At 35.5% G+C, this 27,449-nt stretch overlaps 1 protein-coding gene across 2 annotated transcripts in view; it reads right to left on the reverse strand.

Annotated features, from left to right (window-relative positions):
- LOC136036285 (protein masquerade-like) overlaps positions 1-26,041 on the reverse strand; it is a 50,808-nt gene extending 24,767 nt beyond the window's left edge. For both annotated transcript variants that reach the window (XM_065718432.1, XM_065718431.1), the window contains exons 1-5: positions 25,820-26,041; positions 15,139-15,353; positions 10,617-10,836; positions 7,229-7,374; positions 2,291-2,411 (exon numbers count right to left, since the gene is read on the reverse strand). In XM_065718432.1, the coding sequence (XP_065574504.1) occupies positions 2,291-2,411; positions 7,229-7,374; positions 10,617-10,836; positions 15,139-15,353; positions 25,820-25,952 (835 nt within the window). In that variant the 5' untranslated portion in view covers positions 25,953-26,041. The remainder of the gene's footprint in view (positions 1-2,290; positions 2,412-7,228; positions 7,375-10,616; positions 10,837-15,138; positions 15,354-25,819) is intronic.
- Positions 26,042-27,449: the final 1,408 nt, after the last annotated feature.

A 27,449-nucleotide genomic window follows, 5' to 3' on the forward strand; every position in this document is an offset into this window, starting at 1 on the left:
GTTAGTCTTTTCCTGAAGACTTGAGCTTTCTTTCAATCATTTCATTGAAGAAATTCTAGGGCTTAAGTAGTATATTCAAACCCAGATTAAACAACCGTACTAAGCCGATAGAAAGCACCCTGACCCTTCCTTTATTAAACAATATAAATAATTGGCTTCAATTGGGCCCGAACCGCTAGTCAAATAGTTCATGGTAACGAACTGTCAAACAGTTCGTGGTAACGAACTGTAGTAAGGAGCGACCCGGCTCAATAGCAAACGAAACTCTAAAAAACGGAATTTTGATGCCAAAAGATACATCAAAAGAATCGAATTTTTATGCTGATCCTAAATATATAAGTTTCATCAAATTTAGTCTTTTTCATCAAAAGTTACGAGCCTGAGAAAATTTGCCTTATTTTCGAAAATAGGGGGAAACAACCCCTAAAACTCATAGAAGCTTAACGTGTGAGTTTGACTCTTTGCCACAATTCTACTTTTTAAAACAATTAAAAGCTTTAGCGTAAAGAGCGAGGGATTGCGGAGGGGACAATCCATTTCATATACGGAGTAATTTCTGTTCGTTTTAAGTTTTAGTGTCGCTCCTTACTTTCAGTTAAAAAAAAAACAGTTTTTTTAATTTAATTACCTGAATGAACGCCTCTCAACTGTGTATTTCGCATAGCTTTATAGTTAGAAAACAGGTATGGAAATTATTAATTATTTATGTGTTTAATTTGGTTTTCTTCTTTTGTTTAATTAGCTTCTTTTACAAAGTTTAGTTCGATAATTTTCTAGGTTAACAGGCAATGTAAACACGAAGAAAGGCAAGAATAATAAAAACAAGGAGCTGAAATTTTTCGGAAAGGAAGGAACAAGAGAATTATTGTGTTAACTAGTGCGTGAAAAGTTTCCCGTGTTGATTTTCCACATATACATGTCAAAAACGACCAAGAAAAAAGAGAGATCCGCTGCTGCAATTCAAAAGGCTTAATGTGAGAATTTTGTCAACCGAGTACTTTCATTCCGTCCCCTGAGGCTCTGAAACTCAGAACGCTAGAAAAGGGTCGTCACAGCTCTTAACAACTAGATTTTTGTAATCAACTGATTTTTTTAGATATCATAAATTTAAGAGATTAGTTATTATTTATTATTGAATTAAGAGATTTACTATATTTTTCGTGCTTACAGTAGAATATCAAACAATGTACATAAATAGTTACTATAATTATTTGATAATAATTATATTCAGTAGCGTAGCGAAGGGTTAGTTACATGTGGCACATAGACCCAGGGCCATGTGGCATATTGACCCAGGGCCGCATCCAGGGTTTTATTCGGGGAGGGGGGAGGGGTAGGGGTAAAAAAATCATATACACTTTTGTTATGTTTTGATGAGCCGGACATGGTTCAAGGGGAGGGGGACAAACACCCTACCCCCATTGATACGGCATTGTATAGACGCCTATAAATCTGGTAAATCGTACCATAGTATATTTGAACTTGGCAATTCACTTTTTTCTCAGTTCTACGTCATCAGCTCCAAGACCAGTTGGAAACCATCCAAACAAGGATACTGGACATATCATTGATATCCTGCTCATTAAACAACCCAGGGAAGTACACATGGGGGGGGGGGTTAAGCCCCCTAAGATTGCGAGATTTCGCCCATATTTCCAATGATTCACATGTTTGGGAGCTTTTGAAGAATTTGCAAACCCCTCCCCCAAAAAGGAATGTGTGTTTTCCAAATTAAGTTCATTCGTGTGTACCATCCAGAGCTACTATAATAATATACCTTGTTAGCTGATAACTTCTTGACATTAGTTTTTGACATCAATTACTTAAGTGGTCCAATTTCTTTCGTTGTTAGAATAAACTTGGTATTAGTTGGGATGAAGCCAAGAATCTGTTCAATAGTTTAACATTAAGTTACTATACAAAGAGATAGCCCCACCCCATCCTTAAAAAAATTGTATAATTTGCGCACTTTCAGATTATTTAATTTCTAAAATTGGCAAAATTTAAACTTATAAGGGTTAAGTTGGTGCTGAAACTACTTAAAAACCGACTTACTTTAGTTTAAAAACAACTCGCACCCTGTTTTTCTTTTGATTTAGCAACAAAATTACACCTTAGCTTCCACAATCTTGCTTACGCTTTGGCTCTTAATCAAAAGCGAGGTCACGTAGAAATAAATTTAGCAAACTTCCAGAAGCTTCAAATTTTTGAATGAAAGATTAAAAATAGTGTTCTATTAAAAAAAAAATCTATTTAAAAAGTTCTATTTAAAACAGGAAACAATAGCTACCTGAAGAGAATTGTTGCGGATCAGTGGAAGAATCTTCTTTGCTAGTTGCAACGCTAGCAACGCTTGAAAGAGCAGCTGCAATTTCAGATTTGCTCAATGGCTCAGCAACACCAGTAACAACCTAAAAATTGATTTCCAATTCTTAATATAATGCAAATCATTTTCATTTGGATGAGGGACAAGCTAAAAGAAAAAATTTAACGCTAATCCCGAACCTGGCATGGTCGTGATTTGGATCTTGGCACTAATATGTAATTAAATAAAAAAAAACTAGTTTTTTCAACTGAAAGTAAGGAGCGACATTAAAACTTAAAATGAACAGAAATTGCTCCGTATATGAAATGAGTTGTCGCCTCCTCAACGCCTCGCTCTTTACGCTAAAGCTTCTAATTGTTTTAAAAAGTAGAATTGTGGCAAACAGTGAAACTTTAGCGTAAAGAGCGAGGGATTGCGGAGGGGACACCCCATTTCACATACGAAGTAATTTCTGTTCGTTTTAAGTTTTAGTGTCGCTCCTTTCTTTCAGTTGAAAAAACTAGTTTTTTTTTATATTTAATTTATGAACGTTTTTGAATTAATTTATGTTTGATTTTGGCTCCCCACACATAAACTATTAAAATGAAATTTGCAGATTAATTTTTTTTTTGGCTAAATGGCTTTCTCTTAGTTTTTATCAGACGATTTTGAGAAATAAGGGGTGGGGAAGGAGGCCTAGCTGCCCTCCAATTTTTCGGTTGCTTAAAAAGGCAACTAGAACTTTTAATTTTTAACGAACGTTTTTATTAGTAAAAAATTTATGTAACTTAAGAATTAACTTACGAAACAAACTTTTATATTCTTATATCTTTATTATGTATATGAGGGGGTTTGTCCCCTCGTTAATACCTCGCTCTTTACACTAAATATTAAGTTTTGTCCTAATTCTTTAAGAATGACCCCTGATTAGAAAGGCCATAGGATAAATAGTTGATACTTTAGCATAAAGAGCGAGGTATTTATCACCTCATAAATCCCTCGCTCTTTATGCTAAAGTATTTTTAGAACCCTCATATTCGTAATAATCTCTGTTCGTTTAAGTTTTAATGCTACTTCTTACTTTTAACTGAAAAAACTTTTTCAAATTTTTATTTTTTCATTGTTTTTTTTTATTGTAATACTTGAAAATCCCGCACCCTTTTCATTGAATTCCTCTTCCCCCATAACGTATTCCTCCAAGGAAAGATCCTCCCACATAGCCCCCTCCCCTCAACCCCACCCCCAAACCAAAAAAATCCCCCTGAAAACGTCTGTACACTTCCCAATAACCATTACTGTATGTAAACACTGGTCAAAGTTTGTAGCTTGCAGCCCCTCCCCCAGGGACTGTGGGGGAGTAAGTCATCCCCAAAGACATAGTTATTATGGTTTTCGACTATGCGGAACAAAATGGCTATCTCAAAATTTTGATCCGTTGACTTTGGGAAAAAATGAGCGTGGGAGGGGGCCTAGATGCGCTCCATTTTTTTTGGTCAATTAAAAAGGGCACTAGAACTTTTCATTTTCGTTAGAATGAGCCCTCTGCGACATTCTAGGACCACTTGGTCGATACGATGACCCCTGGGAAAAAAAACAACAAATAAACACGCACCCGTGATCTGTCTTGTGGCAAAAAAATGCGAAATTCCACATTTTTGTAGATATGAGCTTGAAAATATTTCTATAGGGTTCTCTGATACGCTGAATGCGATGATGTGATTTTCGTTAAGATTCTATGACTTTTAGGGGGTGTTTCCCCCTATTTTCAAAAACAAGGCAAATTTTCTCAGGCTCGTAACTTTTGATGACAAAGACTAAATTTCATGAAACTTATATATTTAAAATCAGCATTAAAATTCGATTCTTTTAATGTATCTTTTAGAATAAAAATTCCACTTTTTAAAGTTTCGTTTACTATTGAGCCGGGTCGCTCCTTACTACAGTTCGTTACCACGAACTGTTTGACTTAGACTGAAGTTGGGTATAACTGGTTTCGAAACTTAGACTCTACTTACGACCAAACAAAAAGTCGGTTCAGACAGGAGTCTAATTTTGTTTAGACAGTCGGATTTCATGCTATCGAGTGACAATTTCTATTTCTGCATGCAAATATTCGCCTCACTTCAAGCTTACGCACTGGTAAAACTGGTAATTTATTGTAGTATTTTAGTAAATTTGTACATAAGAAATGTAGCATCAATTCAAAAAAATTTAGAGGAGGGGGCAAATGCGTCATTTTTTTCGATAGTAATACCAAAAAAGGCATTTTCAATGAGCATACACCCAATAAAGGTATTTTTTAAAATATAGGGGGAGGAGGGACAATTGCCACCCGCCAATTGACACTATTGTGCAGGATGATTAAACAATGATGAAGAAAATTTAAGCCTTGATAAGCTTCAGACGTGCCGCATTCCCTCCTTATTTTTTGTCAAACTATTCCAATACCATTCCCAATGCTATTACCGTACTATTCTAAACTATTCCAACTTCTAATAGGAGCAGCAGGTGTGAAAGAAAACTTGACAAGACGAATGATTTCAATCCAGACAGACTACATGATTACATCAACAGTGATTGTATTTTAGTGAACATTAAATTCAACTACAATTTTACTTTCAATTTCAACCTGGCCTAATTTTAAAGGAGTGTCGTAATCTTTTTCTGAAACTATGTAAATTTTGTGCTCATCGTTTAAAGTACTGGCAAGTTCTATGATTACAAAAGTCACCATTACCGAGTCAATGTTTAGCTTACTGAGACAATTCTTTTATGCAGCAGAACAATGCAAGGCCAATACTGGTCGTAAGTTATGGTCGCAGGGCTGTAAGTTATGCAAGTTGCCCATTGTTAGCATTTAATGTTTTAATGGAAGGGGTGGTCATATAAACTTTGGAGGGAGCTCATTTGATTGGAAGCCAAAAGTTATAGCGTCCTTTTTAAGAGTTAAGCGTAATTGGACGGAGTATTACGAAGTGATCTTACGAAGGAATTGTTTTATAAAGTGTTATTATAAATTGTTTTATATATATATATATATATATATATATATATATATATATATATATATATATATATATATATATATATATATATATATATATATATATAAACTGTAAAAGATTATTTTCAAAATTAGGCTCAGGAAAAACATGTATGAAAAATTATAAATAAATGTAACAGCAGGTCATAGTAAGACTGGATACTGGAAGCCAAACAATGTATGTAACTTCAACTAGTTCTCCTCCAATTATATTTTCGTTTTATATAATAATTTAGAGTTTTTCGAACTTTTTGACTGGAGACCCATCCCATAAGTAGGAATTTTTTTCAAGCGGATTCTAACATTGCAGGGAAAGGCAAAATTTAAAAAAAGAATAAAACGACCAAATTACGTGATATGGAATGATCCATATTTATCAAATATGGGGTCCAAATTTTGAAGGGGGGGCAATTTATTCAGAAAACCAAATACAGAGTAAATTTACAAAGGTATTACAAAAGTATGGAAAATCGTACATACATGGTTGCGTCATTATATAGCCATTCATGGGAAAAAGAAGTAATAAAAACCCCCAAATAGAAATATTTTCTACCACATATATAATACTTAAAGCATTAGAAACTCTTAATATAATATATCCGCATAAAAAAATATTTCTCTAGTCTACTTTGAGGATCAAGCACCGTAAATTCTGCACCCCAACCCTCTACCTTGTTGGTGTCCTTCTGGCTTTTACCTGTAATAAGCCAAAAATTGGCTTCAGGGATTCAGTAAAACTCCGTCTTAGTTGCTTCAATAATTGGTTTAAATTGAGTAATAACAAAAGGAATATACATTTTAGGCCAATGATATGAGTAAAGTGAATAACGCTGATAACACTAAAGTAGAAAATCGTTCTATTCATTTGTCTTAGCATAGAAGGCATAACTGCTTACAAGTTTTGAAGGGCTATTTGGTCAGAAAAAGAAAGACGCGGTCTTTTCTAGTCGTCTTAAATCTATATTAAATAAGAAAAAACAAGCTTTTTTTAACTGAAAGTAAGGAGCGACATTAAAACTTAAGACGAACAGAAATTACTCCGTATATGAAAGGGGCTGTTCCCCCCTCAACGCCCCGCTCTTTACGCTAAAGTTTTACTCTTTCGCTCAACTCTACTTTTTAAAACAGTAAAAAACTTTAGCTTAAAGAGCGGGGGGTTGAGGAGGAAACTTTTGATGGGTAAGACTAAACTTTATGAAACTTATATATTTAAAATCAGCATTAAAATACGATTCTTTTGATGTAACTATTGGTATCAAAATTCCGTTTTTTAGAGTTTCGGTTACTGTTGAGCCGGGTCGCTCCTTACTACAGTTCGTTACCACGATCTGTTTGATAAGACAAGGCAAAATCCGTTGTGCTTTAGGTTCATAAGGTAAAAGATTAGGACAGAGTTGAAAGAAACTTAGCACGTAAATTCATAAAAATTTTTAGTAAAAAAGCAAATTAATTGGTATTAGGCAGTTTACTTGCTACAAATTATAGGCAATACAAGCTATAGCTTGTCATTTCTGATGCAAAGGATATTATTGTCCTTCATATTGCTGGTGTTTTATTAATGGACTGTTTTTGAAACGGTACACAATAGCATAAAAGAGTGTATGTATTTAAGATGTTCATTATTTTTGAAGCATTAGTGGAAAATCCTATTTATTCAGTGACCAATGGCATGTACATAATTTCTTTTGGGTAGGTGGTCAACTCAGTTTAAGGGGGGGGGCTTACTATAGTATGTACTTTATTATACCCATAGTATGATATCATTGTGAGCATTTTACCTGTTTTGATCAGGGGGATGTACTAAATCCCCCTCTTCTGACTACGCCACACCAATAAATAACACTCTAATGCACTATATAAATAACAACAGAAAGTTATACCTTTTCAGTCGTTTTTGTGGTTGATGGGACTTTTGTGGCAGTTGTTGGTCTGGTTGTGATAGTACTTGCTTTAGTTTTCGTTGTTGTCGTTGGTTGCTTTGTTGTTGTCGTGGCTTTAGTTGTGGCTTTAGCTGTAGTTTTAACGACTAGAAAAAAAAATGTGAAGAAGCAACCGGACAGAAAGGCGTGAAGCAAAAATTTTCAACCTTGATCTTTTCGAAAACAAAAGAAATTTCTCTTTTCATTTAATATTAATCACACACAGATATTCTACGACGGTTCAATCGGCGTTATTTTAAAATAGGCTCGTATTTAGAGGAAAGCGGAAAATGAAGAAATGTTTTTTCGTCTGCTATTATCAATGACCCGTTGAATGCACAAGAACGATATGTTTGGGCATCCAAAATAAAGCAAAAAGTTAGTCTTCACACCGCATTTTCCTAGCCTTTTCTCTTAGTGGTAAAATACGGTAATATATTTGAAAACTTACATGTTAGGGGCAAAAAGCTTTATTATCCAAAAACATTTTTAAATTAGCGAATGGTTAGTCACTGTCATCAATAATTGATGACAGGTATGATCCAGGCACTTCACAGGTGGATGACGTTTGCCACTTGGATATTTAAATTGTTAATGATTCTCTCCAAATATCATTCAAAATTCTTCGGGCTTTCCTACTGATGTTTCCTTTGAGCCTATTAATAGTGTCTGGGATATCCTCATACATTCTCCTTTAATTAGCCCCAGAGAGGATAATCTTCCCGACTCTGATCAGGGGAGTAGGAAGGCCATAAACTGTCAATCATCCCTACGGTTAATCGGATATCTAGAAAGTATTGCCTGTTCTCAATACGCCCGCATATCGTCTGGCCAAACTTGTAGTAGTCGGCCTTGTTGGCCTGAGTTTGTGCTTGAACATTCTGCACTTCATAGTGAAAAATATTCAAACTGATGTGGATAATTTGACGAACAGGTCTGTTGTAATAACTCCCTTGATCTGACAGCAGTCTGACACACCTTCTGATACCATTATTCTAACTGGCTTGATCTCTTAAACACGTGTCGGCGTTCTTGATGTGAATTTTAGGTCACAGATCTTGTTATTGCTGACTACGCTTCAAGCGTTTCTAAGCTTTTTGTCCAAAGGTGGGATCATACGGCGATGGAGAATTTTCTTCCCAGGATATTCACATCAAAACTACCTCTGAACAAGAGTAAGTGATGTCGTTGCAAAACATAGGTGAACAATTTTTTCCTCTCTTACGCCGAAAAATGAACGTAGGTGCTTGGATGTAACACTAATTTTTGAAAATAGTCACTTCAGTCTTTGGAATTGCCCCAGCCAAGATTGAGTCAAAGTTTAGATCACGAAAAAATTAGAATAATTATTGAAAGCTTAGGTAAAAATAGAATTGGGACAATCAAACGAACATAGCTGGCAGATTCGTCAAAACAGACAAAAAGAAAATCGCTAGATTTTTTGAAAAATTTAAGGTATTTCGGGAATTAGACTATTAGCCATGATAGCTTTGAGGGAACAAAACTGTACCCACTTCCATCCATTTTACAAATATAAGAGTATTAACAAATTGTCATAAGAAATTAACCTCAGAATTCAATTTTTCTTTAAGAAAGAATTTTCAGCATTAAAATCTTTTGGATGCTAGTATCCTTGGTCACATAAATTACTGCCAAAATTCATGTAACATATGGGAATAGCAAATTCAAAGAAAACTATTGAAAATAAAACATGAATTCACAAAATGCTGCCAAACAGTAATATATTAGATTCAGAGTTGTATATAAAATTATAATTTTCAGCAATCAACCCGATACTTACGCTTCCACAGATCTTACTACTGGCTGCAGTCTTAGACTAGGATACGGTCCAGGAGTTAAATTAGAACTTTTTTTTACTTTGCTTTTTCTGCAAAATCTGTTTACACATAAATAAAACTTACACTACTTCCAGAACTTAACAGAATTTAAGAGAGAATAATGGGTATGACTTAAACAAAATAGCGAAAAAAAAACAACAACAAACTTTAAATAGAAAAAAATTCAAAGTTTCAACTCCATGTCCAAGAGCCTTTATCAACGGAAAATTAAATTAAATTAAACGTAACATATAAAGAAAAAGAAAAAATAAAAGCAAAAAACACAAAAAAAGCTACAAACAAATAGATAAAACTCATATCTTAATTACTTTGGAGGTTTGTGAGCCTTATTTATTTGTTGCTTTTTTTTTGTGTGGGTGCTTTTTGTCTTTTTCTTCATTTTTTGCGTTTAATTTAATTTAAATTTTTTTTCCGTTGATAAAGGCTCTCGGATGTGAAATGAAAACATTCAGATTTTTAATATTTAAAGTTTTTTATTTCATTGTTTTGTTTCAATTATGTCCGTTTTTCTCTCTTAAATTCTCTAAATGGAAAGGCAGTGTGGTCTAGGAAATTATTTAATATCTTACTTGTATTTAAGCATCACTGAAGACTTTCATTCACACGAATAAATGTTTTTAACGATACCAATTGTCAAATGAGTTCCAAAAATCAAGCACTCTAGACCTAGAGGTGGCAAAATGTACGATACCAGGAACTTTATTATCCTGCCCTGTTTTTTTTATCAATGCTACTTAGCCCCATCCAGAATTGATCTATACCTTATAAGTATTTCAAATCATTCCCTAAATTAAAAAGACATATCATCTGGATATGCTTCCTTGCGAAACACGGGATTGAACCACGGTACCCTTGAACAGGAAGCGCAGCTTTACCCACAGTGCTATCGCAAGGTACATATAAAAATATTCAAGTATACTGATGCATTTTCAAAATTGACGCTTCAAGATCCCCAGAATAAAAAATTGGAAGGTGTTTTAGGCTAGACTTCTGCAAAATTATCTAGAATGGTGTATGTATGTATTTAAGTATGCCACCAAAATTGTTTCTAATTATAAATTGGAGGCGAGATAATGACACACTGTTAAAGGGGTGCAGAACTTGAAAAAGGGCAGGAGCTCTTAGTTTAAGAGATTGCATAAAAAAGCATCAGCACTTAAATCAACAGATTTAAATATTAAAATTATTTGTCAATTTTTTCAACTCTTTGTAAGCAATGCATCCAATTGGGAGGTAGGGGAGGGGAAATTGGCCCCCTAGATTTTAAAACTTTCATTGAAAAATATTTTCCATCCTAGCAATTTCTCAGAAATGGCAACAGCTAGAGTTTTTAGCAGAAAAACCCTAGCATTTTCGGGAATTAGCACCCGTGTCTGCAAGAAGGCAGAAGCTTTAAAGAGAGTGGTACCACGGTGGAGGATTCCGCAACACCTCAGCCTTATGTTGACGTTCAGCAACTAGATTTTAGTAGTTGTTGACTAAAATTTTACCTTTTCGTGTTGTAGTTGTTGGTTTAGTTGTTGTAGAAGGTGGCTTAGGTTTAGTAGTTGTGGTTATGGCTGCAATAGTTGTGGTTGGCTTCTCTGTTGATTTTATAGTAGTCGTCGTCACTGCAGACTTAGTCGTTGTTGTTGAGGCAGGTGCGCTTTTGGCTGTAGAACTTGGAGATTCTGCATTTTGTTTTTCAGCTTCCTTTGCTACGATGGGACTCTGCAATATAAATATTTTTTCACTTACTTATAATATTTTTCAGTTACTGAAATTTATTATAAATAAAAAAAGAAAAAAGATTCCCTGAACCTTTGATGGTCTAAAAGGCGTCGAATTGACTTTTCAGTTGATGTGTCTTTTTTACAGGAGTAACAAGCCCGTCACTCAACCTTGCGGGAGCTGAAATCGGACCCTGAGCCTTCTAAAAATCGGGCTTTCTAAACTTTCTAAACAGCTTTCTAAAAAGCTTTCTAAACCCTGAGCTGAAATCTAACTCTGAGCTGAAATCGAGCCCCATATTTCCAATCTGAGCATCAATCCACTGTGCTACCACAGCGTTACAGCAAATACTTTTTAAGTAAAAGAAAATTTGTATTAATAAAGTAGTTCCCTATAATTTTTTAAAGGCAAAGAAATAAAGCAATAAGTAATATGAGCCCTAGAGAGGTCTCCTGAAGTAAATAAAATAAGAAAGAAATGGAATCATTAAAAGATTGTTCTTTTTTATCTGAAAAGGATTGAAAAGGATAAAAAGATTACGAAGAAACCAACCTGAAAATAGCAATATAGATTGAATGTCCTAATGTTTGAAGATTGCAATTTTCGTCAAAATATAACGTTACTTTGTAAAACTATAGAAAAACTAGAGTTTGCGGCTTATGAAGCTAAGATCTATAAGGAAAAACAATAGTTGTGATAGAAGTAGAGATTAATGTATTGGAAAAGCAGAAAAATATTAGGAAAACGATGTTAAAAAGAAGAAAAATGAGTATAAAAAATAAAACAAAAGGATTAAGGTCTGAAAATTTATTTACCAAGATATTCGTCTATGATAGATATTAGTTAGACTTTACTTTTCTGTGGAACCTTTTGACAGTATATTAAAACAGTGAAACTATTGGAAATTTCTTTATTTGCTCAAAACAAGATTTTGTCAAAATTATTCGATATTTGAAAAGGATTTTCAAATTCATAAATGATAAAAACAATACGATTTTCAAAAAGGAAGTTAAATCGTCTAGTTAAAACAAAAAAAGTTAAGAAGAAAAAACACAAAAAAATAATAAATATATATGAATCGACAATGGCAAATAAAAATAGAACCATATTTTAAATTTTGCGATATTTAGGAATTATTGTTTCAGCCAGGGACGTTAAAATTTACTTGGTAACAATATAACCACTGTATTACTAATTTTAGTGTAAAAAAATAGATGACTATTGTAAATAGGTTAAAGTTTGTTTTGTTATTTACCTTAAGGACGGCTCAGACGGCGTTTGTAAAGTTCGTAAAGTCGTTTGCAAAGTGTGTTTCCGTAAAGTTTTTACCGCTCATATGAGCCTTGTTTTTTACGTGCGTTTTGAGCAGCAAACTATTCAAATTTCTGAATCATTTCATATTTCACATTTCATCAGGATGAAAGTTAAAATGTCATTTGATGCCTTTTTCATGCTCTTTCATAATTCAATAATTGCTTCAGGGGCTATTTGTATCTTCAGCCTTCAAAGGGGCCCCAAAGGTATTTCATATGAATTATGCAAGAGCATAAAAAAAACATCAAATGACATTTGGACCCACTGCAAATTTGCCATAAACTTTATCCTCCCCCCCCCCTTTAATATGTAAATTTATACCCTGGAGTGGAATATAGACTATATTGAACTGTCAACAGCAAAGTTTCAAACCAAAAAAATCATTGCTATTTTTAGTTAATAGCAATAAAAAATTCACACCAAATTGAAATGGTAGGAAAACAGTTTATATTTGAGTGGCCTAATAAAAAAGGTCTGAATTGTTCTTGGACTAGAGAAATCAGCATATCTTCAGTTTCCGGATTCCACATTTCCAAATCTGTTTAAAAGTTCTGCTCTGGAACTTTTTCCCTATTGGTCAACTTTATGACATTTACGAAAAAAGTTAACTAAAGTTTCACTTTAATGCTTGCTCGCGTAAAGGTTTACGGAAGGTTATCGAAGCAACTTTACGAACTTTGCGAACAACTTTACGAACGCCGTCCTTTAGGATTTTTGCGCTGGTAATAAAGTATTTGTTGAAGTATTAAAATTTTCGAGTATACTGAGGTTTGTCTGGAAAATAGAAATTGAGTGCTTACGATTAAACAAATTTCCACGTAACACGTAAAATTTAGATGCAACGTAAAAAACCAACAGTCTTGCTGCAAGTACAAGTAGCAAGTACTGAATTTTTCATTAGAAATAGGTATAATTTTTGGCATCTAAAATGCGCAGAAAACATAAGAAATGTAAAAAAAATCTAAATGGGAAAAACAAAATACTAATAACGACTAAAGTTGGAGGACTAAAAGACTAAGATTGAAACGACCTCAGCCATTCCTAATCTACCAACCATTTCCTCGCCCACCCTTAGAGGACAAGAAAAAACACAAAAATCCCTTGCTATTTTTATCCGACCTAGTAAACTTTTCCACCCCTGAAAGAATTTGTGAGAGTTTCCTTTCAGGTTCTGCAACGTCTTACTAACCGCCAACTCGTTTATTTTAGAGACGTTTTATTTATTAAATTTTAAATAAAAAAGTTTTTTCAACTGAAAGTAAGGAGTGACATCAAAACTTAAAACGCACAGAAATTACTTCGTATATGAAAGAGGCTGCTTCCTCATCAACGCCCCGCTCTTTACGCTAAAGTTTGACTCTTTCTCTCAATTCTTCTTTTTAAAACAGTAAAAAACTTTAGCGTAAAGAGCGGGGCGTTGATGAGGAAGCAGCCTCTTTCATATACGAAGTAATTTCTGTGCGTTTTAAGTTTTGATGTCACTCCTTACTTTCAGTTGAAAAAACTTGTTTTTTTTATTTAATTTCTGAACGTTTTTGAATCAATGCATGTTTTGATTTTGGCTCTCCGCAGAGGAATAATCAAAACAAAATTTGCATATTTTTTTTTGGCTCAATGGCTTTCTCATAATTTTGATCGAATGATTTTGAGAAAAACAGAGCGGGGGACGAAGCCTAGTTGTCCCCCGATTTTTTGGTTAATTAAAAAGGCAACTAGAACTTTTAATTTTTTACGAATCTTTTTATTGGTAAAAGATTTACGTAACTTATAAATTAGCTTACGTAAAGAACTTTTGTATTCTCATGTTTTTAGTACATATATGAGGGGATTCGCCCCGTCGTCAGTACCTCGCTCTTTACACTAAAGCTTAAATTTTGTCCCAATTCATTAAGAATGACCCCCTGAATCACAAAAGCCGTAGAATAAGTAGTTGAAATTACCGAAAATACTTTAGCGTAAAGAGCGAGGTATTAGAAGGAGGTGAGCCCCTCATATGGGTAATAATTTCTGTTTGTTTTAAGTTTTATTGCTGTTCCTTACTTCCAGCTGAAAAAGCTTTTTCACTTTTATTTTTTAATTGTTTTTTTTTTTAAATAATGCTAGTAAATCCTGCTCTCCCTTCATGGAAATTTTCTTCTCCCATTACAAATTCTCGAAGGAAAGTTCCCCCAGCATATCCCCCTCTTCTTAACCCCTCCCCAAAACCAAAAAATCCTCCTGAAAACGCCTGTACACTTCCCAATAACCATTACTACATGTAAGCACAGGTCAAAGTTTGTAACTTGTTGCCCCTCCCACGGGGACTGTGGGGGAGTAATTCGTCCCCAAAGACATAGTTATAAGGTTTTTCGACTACGCTGAATAAAAATTTTGATCCGTTGACTTTGGTAAAATAATTTGCGTGGGAGGGGGCCTAGGTGCCCTCCAAGTTTTTTGGTCACTTAAAAATGGCACTAGAACTTTTCATTTCCTTTAGAATGAGCCCTCTTGCGACATTCTAGGACAACTGGGTCGATACGATCACCCCTGGAAAAAACAAAACAAAAAAAAAACAAAAAAACAAATAAACACGCATCCGTGATCTGCCTTCTGGCAAAAAATGCAAAATTCCACATTTTTGTAGATAGGAGCTTGAAACTTCTACAGTAGGGTTCTCTGATACGCTGAATCTGATGGTGTGATTTTCGTTAAGATTCTATGACTTTTAGGGGGCGTTTCCCCCTATTTTCTAAAATAACGCAAATTTTCTCAGGCTCGTAACTTTTGATGGGTAAGATTAAACTTGATGAAACTTATATATTTAAAACCAGCATTAAAATGCGATTCTTTTGATGTAGCTATTGGTATCAAAATTCTATTTTTTAGAGTTTTGGTTACTATTGAGCCGGGTCGCTCCTTACTACAGTTCGTTACCACGAACTGTTTGAAAAGCAGCTATTATAATATAACCTTCATTAACTTTCAACAATTCAATAACATTTTGCTTACCTCCGTAGTAGACCCAACTGGAAGTACCGTAGTCTGCTGCTTTTTCGGTGGTGATCTTCTTGGTGGTTCTGGCTTTTCTACACAGCATCGTAAAGAAGATTGAGGGCAGGTTACATTGTCAAGAACGTCATCGCATAACAGAGCAGCTAATGCATGAACGCACCTTCCAGGGCAGTTTTTACTAACAACAGTTGTAGTAACAGCATCAAAAAGGCCTTTAAAAATATTTAAATTAAAGTACTGATTGATCAAGTGACAGAATAGTTCAAACTTATGCGCTATCTAATGAATGAAAATAAATACCTAACAGATAAAAGTCATTCACAAGGAAAGGACGATGTTATCAGCCTCTGAAAATAATTTTTATTTTGGAATTACAATTGCTAAAATCTAAAGATCGTCTGTAGAATTCACGGGTATATCTGACCAACCCCTTTAAAGTCATTTTTCGTTTTCCCATAGATCAGAGTAGAAAAGCCCCAGGACAGAGCTATCTCGGCGAGGAATCAAATTTGATGAATTCGACACGCAACTACCTTAATGCCTCAATATGCTCTATCTTGCAAAAAAATAACAAAACTAGAGTGTAACCCGAATCTGACACTCAGTTGTACTGAGGGCCAGTAAAGATTCAAACCGTTCACGCTCATCTCGAACAGTTAATCGTGAGAATGGAGCGGTTAGTTATGGTATGAAATTTAAGAAAAAAAGCTTTGATAACAGAATATAAAAAATCCACTTTGAACAATCACTCCAAATATGCAAAATTCATTAAGATTGTATTCACCCATCAAAAGTCATTGGCATAAGAAAAGTTTCATACATCAAAAAAACTGTTTTGAAAACCATAACACCTGTGTTAAGTTATAGACTACAAAATCAGGTTTCGGTATTTCCGACGTCCCTCCTCCCAAAAAAAATTGGTACTTGTCTATTATATAAAACACACTCGAGAAGTGAAGTTTGGTGGAAACAAAATACGATGAAAATGGAATACTTTATTAGCAAAATTGTGATGGTCATTTGCGAATTATTAAATTGGGAGCTTCGGCGTCGGCTGACCGTCTCAAAGACAAGGAAAAGTTCATTATTAACGCGATTTTTGACCTAGTTCATTTTAGTTCCTTATTAACACGATTGACGAGGACGCCAGTAACTTTGATTTGACAAGTGATAGAATATAGTGTCTAACCATGGATGTTTAAATTAAGATTTGGGATTTGCCAAGGACCGAAGAACAGGCAATTATATTTTGTGTTCAACACTGCGTCAATGAACACACCATGACTTTGTACTCTTACGAGAAGCAAAATTTTTGGAATTGTAATACTGCGTTCGTGGAACATATTTCTAAGTTGAAGTTTTCACAATTTTTCTAATAAAGTATTCTATTTTCTTCATATTTTGTTTTTTTCATTAGCATTAATCAAACTTCACTTTTCGAGGGTGTTTTATATAATAGACAAGTACCAAAGCTTTTTTCGAAGGCTTCAAAGGCTGCAATTTTTCCAAATGTTGCTGATATGCGCAAAATTTCAACCTTAGCATTACGTGCAGGACATTGAGGTATGGGGGGAAACAATTTTTACACATAAAAGTGTAAGCTACATTAAACCTTAAAACAAACGTGAATTTTCACAAATGTGAGTGGACTGCCATATCACACCTCCCCAAAGTTTTACACTACAGTTACAATATGCCTGTATTAAAGATATTGTCCATACAATTAATAAGGCATGTGCAAAGAGCATGAGATTATTCATACAAAGAATACCACTCTGTAGGATGACTACAAAAAACGTTCTCCCTGAGTATGCAGAAGTTTGAAGAAAAAAATTGTATGAGTTATTTTTCATTATTTAAGGCCATTTATTCCTGGTAGGCTGTTGAGCCCCATCCCCACAAAACAGAATTCTTACTATATTTTGAGCACATCATCATCAGGTCACCTGGCTATTTTGACACAGTAACATAAAGTAGCTTGGGGAAACACGGGGAGACAAAGTTTTCAGTTTCCTTCAAGGGGTAAAATGGATTTCAGGACAATTAAACCATGAACAGGTTCCAAAATTTTATTGGGAAAATGTCTGAATAATAATCCAAGATGAAGAAGAAGAAGACCACAACAATTAAGTTGGAGATAGGTGCAGATGCAGGGGGTAGTTTAGGGACACATACCCCCCATCAAAAAAAAAATGTAAAAAATTGCACTAATTACGAGGTCGAAGGGACAGAAAATGTCGATGAGGGAGCCAAATTTTATCGTTGCCCTCGCCTAAACATTAATTCTGAATCCACCTCTGGTTGGTGTGGGCGGGTTTGAGATCACAGACACCAATAAAATTCTATTTGAGAAACTAACACTCGTGCGAGAAAACCTTGAAGGTTTGGGGGAAAATTCCTTAATGTTTTCTACTAGCAGAAAATATTAGGATCTGACTTATTTGATAATGATTATAGAGCCTGGTTTTTATAGGTTAGATTTTTTAGCCCCCCCCCCCCACCGAAAAACCAGATTTCTATGTTTTTTGACATTTTTTTCATTTTTCTAATCGCTTGTTTTGATGTTATGATTAAATTCCCCCTCCCTCCCCATGGCTAATTCTAGTCTTTTTTACCTGGATGTCCTATAAGGTCCTATAAGGAAGATAGCATATCATCCTTCCATGCTTCTCGACATAACTGAAAAGCTTTGGAGCGCAAAAATTATCCAGGAGACTGAGAAATATGAAAATTTTACTGTTAGCAACGGCCACTTTTGCATAAACTAAGACCAATTGTGTTTTGGGCCTTCGAATGACAGTAAAACTATTAGTGCTAATATTTTAAAGATATGGAGGTACGAATTATCGTCACAACTAAACGCGCTAAAGGCCTACACGAAAGTAGTATTTTATTTTAGAGAGGGAGGAGGGGTTGAGACAAAAAAAGCAGGCAGATTATGGAGGAAACATAAGAAATAATGGGGAAGATCATACAAATCTAGATATTTTACGGTTCGGGAAAAGGATCCACAGCCCCCTTAGCTACGTACCAGGACAAAAGAACGTATATCTAAATGTCCAATTATGTATATACGTATAGCCAATTATGGTCATTATTAAGTCTCGATTTCACAAAAGATGCACGACAACATCTCTAGATTAACAAACGCCACCTATTCCGTGCAAAAAATTGAGGTTGAAATCCATTTTTGGAATTCCATCCACTGTCTATATTGTTCATTGTGATAGATAGTTTTTAGTGAAGCACATTATGATCACATACATGTGAGCCTGAAGCTATCATCTTAAATGGGTCAGATGGGTGAATGACAGAGAGAAGTCCTTGACCAATCCTTGAAGCGTAATGTATGCACTATTTATCAACCGGTTTCAACACGTCATAATCACTTTTTCATTCCAAAACTTTTTGTCGCCATTTAAATGACTAGTAACTATCTGTGACCGACTTTCGTACGCAATTACCACAGATGGCTTATAGACTATTTTTTTTTTCCTCTGGTAAAAACTATGAATTTTGTCATATAGCTTATTATAAACTTTCTTTTATGGAAAAAGATAATATTTTCTGAAAAAATGTCTTTTTGTAAACTGATTAAGTTATCTATAAAATATGAAAACTATGGTACATCGCTTTAATTTAAGAGCTTTTCCAGGACTAGAACACTGGAAATGGCTTTAGATTGATTAAATCTTAACAGTAAACCTTTTTCCCGTTTCGAAAGCATCACTTCGAAGAAGTGTCCCATTTCTGAAGAATATTTTATGGATTTTTGTAAGCTGGTAAGTTATGCCTAAAATATTAACACTATGGTATATCGCTTTAATTTAGGAACTTTTCCAGGACTACAACCCTGGACATGGCTTTGAATTGAAATCTCAACAGAAAACCTATTTTCCTTACGGAAAACATCACTTCGTAGGCTTTCCATTTCTGCAGAATATTTTATCGATTTCCCCTAGAAGTTGGGGCAATGGCTAATCTGACTTGTCCATGAAGATGGCTAATGCGTGAGCCATCTATAGTTTCTTTAAGCGGAACCATGGCATATATATATATATATATATATATATATATATATATATATATATATATATATATATATATATATATATATGCAGTTATTAGACGGTGCAAAAGGACTAGCGGTACATTGGGTAGTTAATTTACCTGAAGCGAAGCATGTTACAAAAGACCTTCGATTCCACGAATTCGGAGGTACTTGATTCTACATCTCTTGCAACTTCATACCCATATTAGTCAACTAAAATAGTTTATCTATTTTTCAATCTTCATAGCAATTTATATCGTACTTGCTCCAGTACCAAATTAAGCACAACGTACAAAAAAGAAATGTAGAAAAAAAAGAGAGAGAAAGACAAAACCAAACGAAAATGATTTTCAGTCAGCCAAAAAATTTTCTTCGCTTTGTCTTAGCAATTTCTTGATATTTTTCATACTCCATGACCAGCCAGTAATATCTACGAAAGCATTTACAGATTAAGCACATTTACAAAACAGTAAGTAAAAGGCAGTATAGTAAGACAGTTTTGTTTCCAATTGTTGTTTTTTTTTTCCTGATCCTCTGTTGTTTTCCAAAATGAGCAGTGTCGAGCTCTTGAAAATCTTTCAAGAAAAGTGCCAGGGCTGGTAATAAAACTTTTCAGAGCGTAAAAAACTGCAGGCGGAAGAAGCAGCAAAAAGAGGAGATTCTGGAGCCATGCACAGAAAAACCAGTTATGTCGTAAGGAAGCGACTTACAAGTAGAGACGATCTTTTCAGAGCATCTATTGGGGATGGTTGTAACAGAAAAGATTACATTCAATGAAGTATGGAAAATCATGTCGAGAAATCACTGAGCAGGCCACCCCTAGAAGAGCCCTTTGACATTCCAGAAAACCCTATCTTCCCCTTAAATATCAGCTCAGATTCACCTTCATTAAATAAGATGCAAAAAGCAGGGAAGAAACTGATGAAAGATCTTAACAGAAAATCACCGGGACTGGACCGCATATCTTCACTGATGATTAAGGCATTAACATTCTTTATTATCTTCCTTTGGCTTTGCTCTTCACTCAGATTTGGGCACCGGCCAAAAGTAAAATCGGATTAAACACAGTACACTCATCAGGATTTTCAAAAAAGGAGACGCTACTGTACCAAGCAAGTAGCGGGGTCTAAGTCTACATGAATACCAGGGATGATGCTCTTGAAGATCCGCAGACGTCTCCGGCAACGCCTAGGGGAAGAATAATATTGCTTCTGGCCAAACCGCTAATGTGCAGACTTTGTATACACGCTTAGACTTCTAACTGAAGAAAGAAGAGAGTGGTGTTAGAAGATCATTGTGGACTTAGAGAAGGCCTTCGACTCCGAAGATCGCAAAAGTTCATGGAGGATTCTCATCCGTTATAGAGTCCCTGATAGAATAGTGACGGTTAGTATCACCATGAATAGGGTTGGTGAATGTTACCTGAAGATACCAGAGGACCAAAACCCGCCTGGTCTACGTGGCTGTTTAGTAGTGCCTTTAAATCAAAGTTTTTTTTTTTAATTTCCCAGTCTAAAAAGTACATTTCAGGTCAGCGGCCAGGACAGATTTTCTGGAAAGAGAGGGTTAGAGCTAGAGTCTTTACGGTCTCTTTTTTCCATTATTTATTATTGCGCAATGCTTGCCTAGAACCACTAAACTGTTTCAACAGAGGCTAGATTTGAGCGTAAACATTGGAAAATCCAGCATGGGATGCATAGCCCTCTCCTCTTAGTATGGCAGAGTAAAAATACAATGGAGTAATCCATATCCTCTCTCCTCTTAGGATGACAGAATAAAAATACAAATGGATTATAACTTCTAATGTTCTACAAAATCTATTAGGCTTATAGCCTACTTACCCAACAATGGGAGTTCATTTTCCTCGGTATTTTGTATATTTGTGGTTTAAAAATACCCCTTAAGCATCTCTTTACGCAAAATTTCTACAGTTTCTATTGATACACGTGTTAAGCAAAGGTAAAATATTTTCGTCAATGATATAAGAGTAGGCCTCTTCATGACAAGCTTCTATCTGAAGTAATGCAGTACCATACACGGTACGCTACTTTGAAGATGTTACCAGGCTGAAAATCTCCCCTGTATTGACGTTCAGCACCAGGGATTGAAACTGGAGGGAGGGGGTATGCAGCCTAAAAAAAATTTCCAGTGGTGTAAAATTTCGAAAGGTTTTTCGGGCGAGTCATATTTTATACGAATGTTACTGCAAATTTTTGGACTTCCAAGAAGATCAAGTGCCAACTTGGAACCCTCTAGCCCACTCTCGGACCTAAAATTTAACATACGATGAAATACCAAAGACCACTAAATATTTAACAGAACGATAAATATTCAGTGGCTGACCATTTTTGAGGGAACATGCTCAACAAATAAAAATAGGACCATTAAATTCCTTATTGGTAAATATATACTATATCCAATAGATGGCATAGGGACAAGCTGAACTCACATCCAAATCCCTTTTCTTAAACTTTTTCCAAATATGCTAATCACTTTACTCATAAATGCACCCCCCCCCCCCCTGTTCATGGTCCCATATATAGTCTTAATAATGTATTTCTCCATTACACCAATGTGATATAGTGCATAATATTCTAAATGTTATTTGAAATAATCCTAAGAAGTGGACAGTAATGGAAGGAAACATGATAATCTGATTACCAAACACGCCCTTCATATTATATTTGTGATCACCAGCCACGCCAGGGACGGGGCGCATTTGTAAGATAATTGATTATTATATAAGTGAAAGAATCGAGTATTGTGTTCACCTTGTCCCCATATCCAATTATAAAATCTCGTGTATATTTACCTCCTTATTTTGTGCTATTTTCAAAATACTATTGTCACTTTTCTAAAAATGCGCCCCTCCCATAATAATCCCTGGTATAGCCATATGATAATATAGTATTTATAATCACAATTATATTGTTCCTCACTAGGGCGAAACTAAACTTCATAGAACTAAGAGCGGAGAAAACCCGTTTAAAACAAGAGCTAAGAGCTCATATGGCACTTGTGAAAAGGCAAGAAAAGCAAAGAGCCAAGAGCTCAGATGGCATGAGCTCTAATAAAATTCTAAGAATCAACAGATTGATTTAAAAGGAAAATCGGAGGCTTAATGCCAGTCGGGATTTAAAATAAGAGCTCTGAGTCACGATGTCCTTCTAAATATCAAAATTCATTAAGATCCGATCACCCACTCGTAAATTATAAATACCTCATTTTTTCTAATTTTTTCCTCTCCCTTTAGCCCTCCAGTTGGTCGAATCTGGGAAAACGACTTTATCAAGTCAATCTGTGCAGCTCCCTGACACGCCAACCAATTTTCATCGTCCTAGCACGTCCAGAAGCACCAAACTCGCCAAATCACTGAACCCCTCCCCCCCAACTCTCCCAAAGAGAGCGAATCCAGTACAGTTACGTCAATGTATCTACGGTTACGTATCTACGACATTTGCTTATTCTATCCACCAAGCTTCATCCCGATTCCTCCACTCTAAGCGATTTCCAAGATTTTCGATTTCCCCCTCCAACTCCCCCTAATGTCAACAGATCTGGTCGGGATTTGAAATAAGAACTCTGAGACATGAATTCCTTCTAAATATCAAATTTCATTAAGATCTGGTGACCCGTTCTGAAGTTAAAAATACCTCAATTTTTTCTAGATTTTTCAAATTAACACCCCCTAGCTCCTCCAAAGAGAACGGATCTATTCCAATTTTGTCAATAACGTACCTAGAACTTGCGCTTATTCTTCCCATCAAGTTTCAATCCGATCTCTCCACTCTAAGCGTTTTCCAAGATTTATGTTTCCCTCCTCCAACCCCCTATGTCCCCGGATCCAATTCGAATCGAAAATGGAGCGTCTGAGACATAATATCCTTCTATATATCAAGTTTCATTAAGATCCGATCACCTATTCGTAAGATAAAAATACCCCAATTTTCACGTTTTCCAAGAATTCCGGATTCCCCCTCCAACTCCCCCCAATGTCACAGGATCTGGTTGGAATTTCAAATACGAGCTTTAAAGCGCAAGATCCTTCTAAATATCAAATTTCATTAAGATCTGGTCACCCGTTCGCAAGTTACCAATACTTCATTTTTCCGAATTCCCCCCCCCCCCCCAACTCCACCAAAAAGAGCGGATTCGGTCCGGTTATGTCAGTCACGTATCATAGACTTGTTTTTATTCTTCCCATCCAGTTTCATCCTGATCTCTCCGCTTTAAGTATTTTCTAAGATTTCCAGCCCCCCCCCCACCCAAATGCCCCCCCAATGACGCTGGATCCGGTTGAGATTTAAAATAAGAGATTTGAGTTATGAGGTCCTTCCTAAATATGAAGTTTCATGAAGATCCGATCATTCCTTGGCAAGTTATAAATACGTCATTTTTTATAATTTTTCATAACTAACCCCCCCCCCCCCCCTCCAATAGAGCGGATCCATTCCAATTATGTCAATAACGTATCTACGAAATCTGCTTATTTTTTCACCAAGTTTCATTCCGATCCCTCCACTCTAAGCGTTTTCCATGATTTTAGATTCCCCCAAAACTCCCCCCAATATCACCAGATCCGGCCGGTATTTAAAATAAGAGCTTTGAGACACGATATCTTTCTAAATATCAAATTTCATTGAGATCCGATCACCCGTTCGTAAGTTAAAAATACCTCATTTTTCTAATTTTTCAGAATTAACCGGCCCCACTCCCCCCAGATGGTCAAATCGGGAAAACGACTATTTCTAATTTAGTCTGGTCCGGTCCCTGATAAGCCTGCCAAATTTCATTGTCCTAGCTTACCTGGAAGTGCCTAAAGTAGCAAAACCAAGACCGACAGACAGACAGACCGACAGAATTTGCCATTGCTGTATGTCACTTGGTTAACACCAAGTGCCATAAAAAAAGGAATATAAAGGGAGAAGAGGAAGATAGACTGCATTGCCGAAAAATAGATCATGATATTTGGAAAGAGCACAAAATAAGGAATCAAATGGAATTACTCTTATTTGTTTAGCATGTTTCTTCAGAAGCAGCCAACCACTAAATATAAACTGCAAAATACTGTTTTTCTGGTATTCTCAATGAAATAAATAAAAAACGACGAATTTTTTCCCCTTCTTAGATTTTTGAAAAATGCATTTGCCCCTAGCCCCCCTTCAGATTTCCTAATATTGATGGCACTACTTATGGGGCAGGAACGGGTAAATGTTTACTTTCGTTTCAAGTGCTCTAAACTGGAAACTATGCTGCGAGGCAGCATGGTTTCCAGTTTAGAGCACTTCGAAATGCTGATTCTAGAAGCGCATCCATGTCTGGTTAGCCCTCCTCTTCCATAAGGCAAACTAAAAATGCGTTAAGTGGGCTTGCTTACTGGTAACATTACCTATAGAGCGAAGAGTATTAGTCTATGAGCCCCGCGGGCAGAGGAGCGAAGTCAGTATTCTATATTTATTTTAATAAACCTCGTTTAAGGTTCTTTTTTTTTATTTTATCACTCTTTGTTGAGTAAATGTAGAATACAGACCTCGCCCTACTGCCCGCAGGGCTTCTGGACTAATATTCTTCGCTCTATAGGTAATTGTACCTGTAAGCAAGCCCAGTTTATACATTTTTAGTTAGCCCATGGAGGAGGAGGGTCAACCAGAAATAGGTGCGCTTCTCTAATAATGACAAGAAAACAATATGTGATCGTCAGAATCTTGCTATATGCAGTAACACGCACTTTAGAGCCCTTGGAACGAAAGTGAACATTTACCCAGGAACGAAATACGGTAAAGCTCTAGTTTAGCTACTTCTTGCTATCTTGGAAAGGGGTTATGTTAGGAACATGAAACTTTCAGGGATGGGTCTACAGAATAAAATATGTCCTGGGAGTATATTTTAAAGTACATACCTCCACTCCTTCTCCCTCTAGAGGACCCTGACCTTTGATGAACTTTAAAAATCTTGTGTTATAAAAGTGAAAACTTGCAAAATAGATCTTCTGCTTAAATGAAATACAACCGAACGGCTTTCCTTAATCCCAATTTGTAAGGTCTCAATTTCAAAGATCTGCAAATACATTTCCTAAATTTAGAAGAAAAAAAACATTTTTGCTGCTTAAAATTCCACTCAAGTAACAGAAATTACATTTACAGAACTAAAACCAATGACAAAGAAACTGGTAAATAAAAATTTAGGTAAAATATTGTTTTACTAAAATTTAATAGGCATAGTATAGGTATAGGGGTAAACTACTTTAAAATACCTTCCCGGGACATACTTTAGCCTGTAGACCCATCCCTGAAAATTTCCTTTTTATAACCTAAACCCTTTCCGAGATAGCAAGAAGTCAATTAACTAGAATTTTACCGGTATAGGACCTGTACAGTAGGCAAGCTTTCTCAGACTTGGAATTTGCAATAGGGTTAACATAGAAGCATGGCAATACCTTGCCAAAGTATGTCTTTGGCTTTAGATTCATTACTGAAAGTTTCATTTTCCTATCCTAACCCCTTTCCAAGACAGCAAAAGTAACTAAACTAGAATTTTACCCGAAATTCAAAAGCAAATATGTCATTGAATTTCCCAAATCATAAGGCAACTAATCTACTGTATAAAATAAAGCAACAGAGATCTTACCTGATAGTAGGCTTGAAGCTAAACTTCCTGTCGATTGAGCAGGCTTATTTTGTCTCTCAGTTTCAGTAACATTCCCATCATCAGCGTATATTAATCCAGCACAAATAATTATCACAATAGCCTGTAACTTCATTTTGGTCTAATCACTTCAAATGAGCTAATACCGCTCAGAAACCCATACCCTTATCGTTGTACAATACTTCGTAAGACTGATACCCAGATTTAGGTTGATCAGGTGTAATCCAACGGTAAATTGTGACGTCGGTAAAGCCTTTAAGGTACGCTTTTTATACAGGCGAACCTGAAATTTGATTTCTGAGTCTGAGTATTTATACGGATTTTTTTTTTTTTAGAAGACTAATATAGTCACTTCCGATGACTTACTTAAGCAAAATTCGCTTTAGTAATTCACTTTTCATTAGGGTTCGAGGTCAAACTTGAATAATTCTGACAAATTGCAAGAAAACAAGCTACGAGATAAACAAGGGTTTATAACCGCTGGAATAAACATCCTTCAACATTATAATGCTGGTTCTTTGAGTAAATAAATAGTTACTACCGCTCTACAGACCCATGCACAAGGAAGAAAATACTTCCGGCTCATACCCCCTTTTTCTCCAAAAGTCTTTTGCATTTTTAAGCAATTTATGTTTAGGTCCGAATTGTTCTGATAATTTCCAAAAAAGTTACTTATTTATAATACCAAACACACTTTTGAAGTTAGGTTAATCACAATAATATATATAGAAATATGATGAGAATTTAATACCGTTAAAACAATGATGTTTGGTATAGTATGTAAGTACCCAAAAAATACTAAAACACCATTACAAACGCAAAAAAAAAAACCAGCTAAATATTCGGCCAAGGAAGCTTTGCTTGTTATGGGCCATTTAGAATGTGGGTTTTAAAATTCCTCAAGTTAATTGAATTTTTCATTTTTAGAGTTTTGGTTTCATTGATAAGGGCCACTCTTACAATGTTTTAGTATCCCAGTCTGTAATTTCTCTTTGAGTGTCCCGGTCGTTATTTTTATTCCCTCTGTCCCGGTCGTCATTTGTGTCCCGGTCTGTAATTTCTCTTTGAGTGTTTTTTCTTTTTAGTATTTTTTAGTTTTTTACATTTTTTCTTTTCTCAGTTTTCTTTTTCTTCTTTATTTTTCAGCTTCACTATGAAATACATATCGCCGAACCTTTGTTTTTTTAACTAAAATCTGGTAGGCATTGATGACCTTATCCAAGTCAAAATCCCAAACCCAATCATCATCGCTATCATTTTCAGTTTTGATATGTTTTGACTCTCGCTGTCCAGGTGGATCTTCATCTAACTGCGCGGTTTTGCGTTCTTTAGCCTCAAGCCTGTTTCCTTGCTGTTCTTTTGATTCCTCGGCACGCTTTCTTTTCTGACTTTGTCTATCAGCAGCAAGTTTTTTGGCATAGACTCTTCGAGCATCTTCATCGACTTTTGCCATTGCAAGTTCATCAGTCATTTTAAACTTAAACATTAATAGATTTCTACGTGAACATATATGTCTTAAATATCTTTAATGACGTCACCGTCATAGCAAAAATGACGACAACTAACTTCATGACGTCAGTCGACACAGAAACATGACGTCACCTGACAGACG

Source organism: Artemia franciscana, chromosome 15, assembly GCF_032884065.1.
Source record: "Artemia franciscana chromosome 15, ASM3288406v1, whole genome shotgun sequence".
NCBI classification, from domain to species: domain Eukaryota; kingdom Metazoa; phylum Arthropoda; class Branchiopoda; order Anostraca; family Artemiidae; genus Artemia; species Artemia franciscana.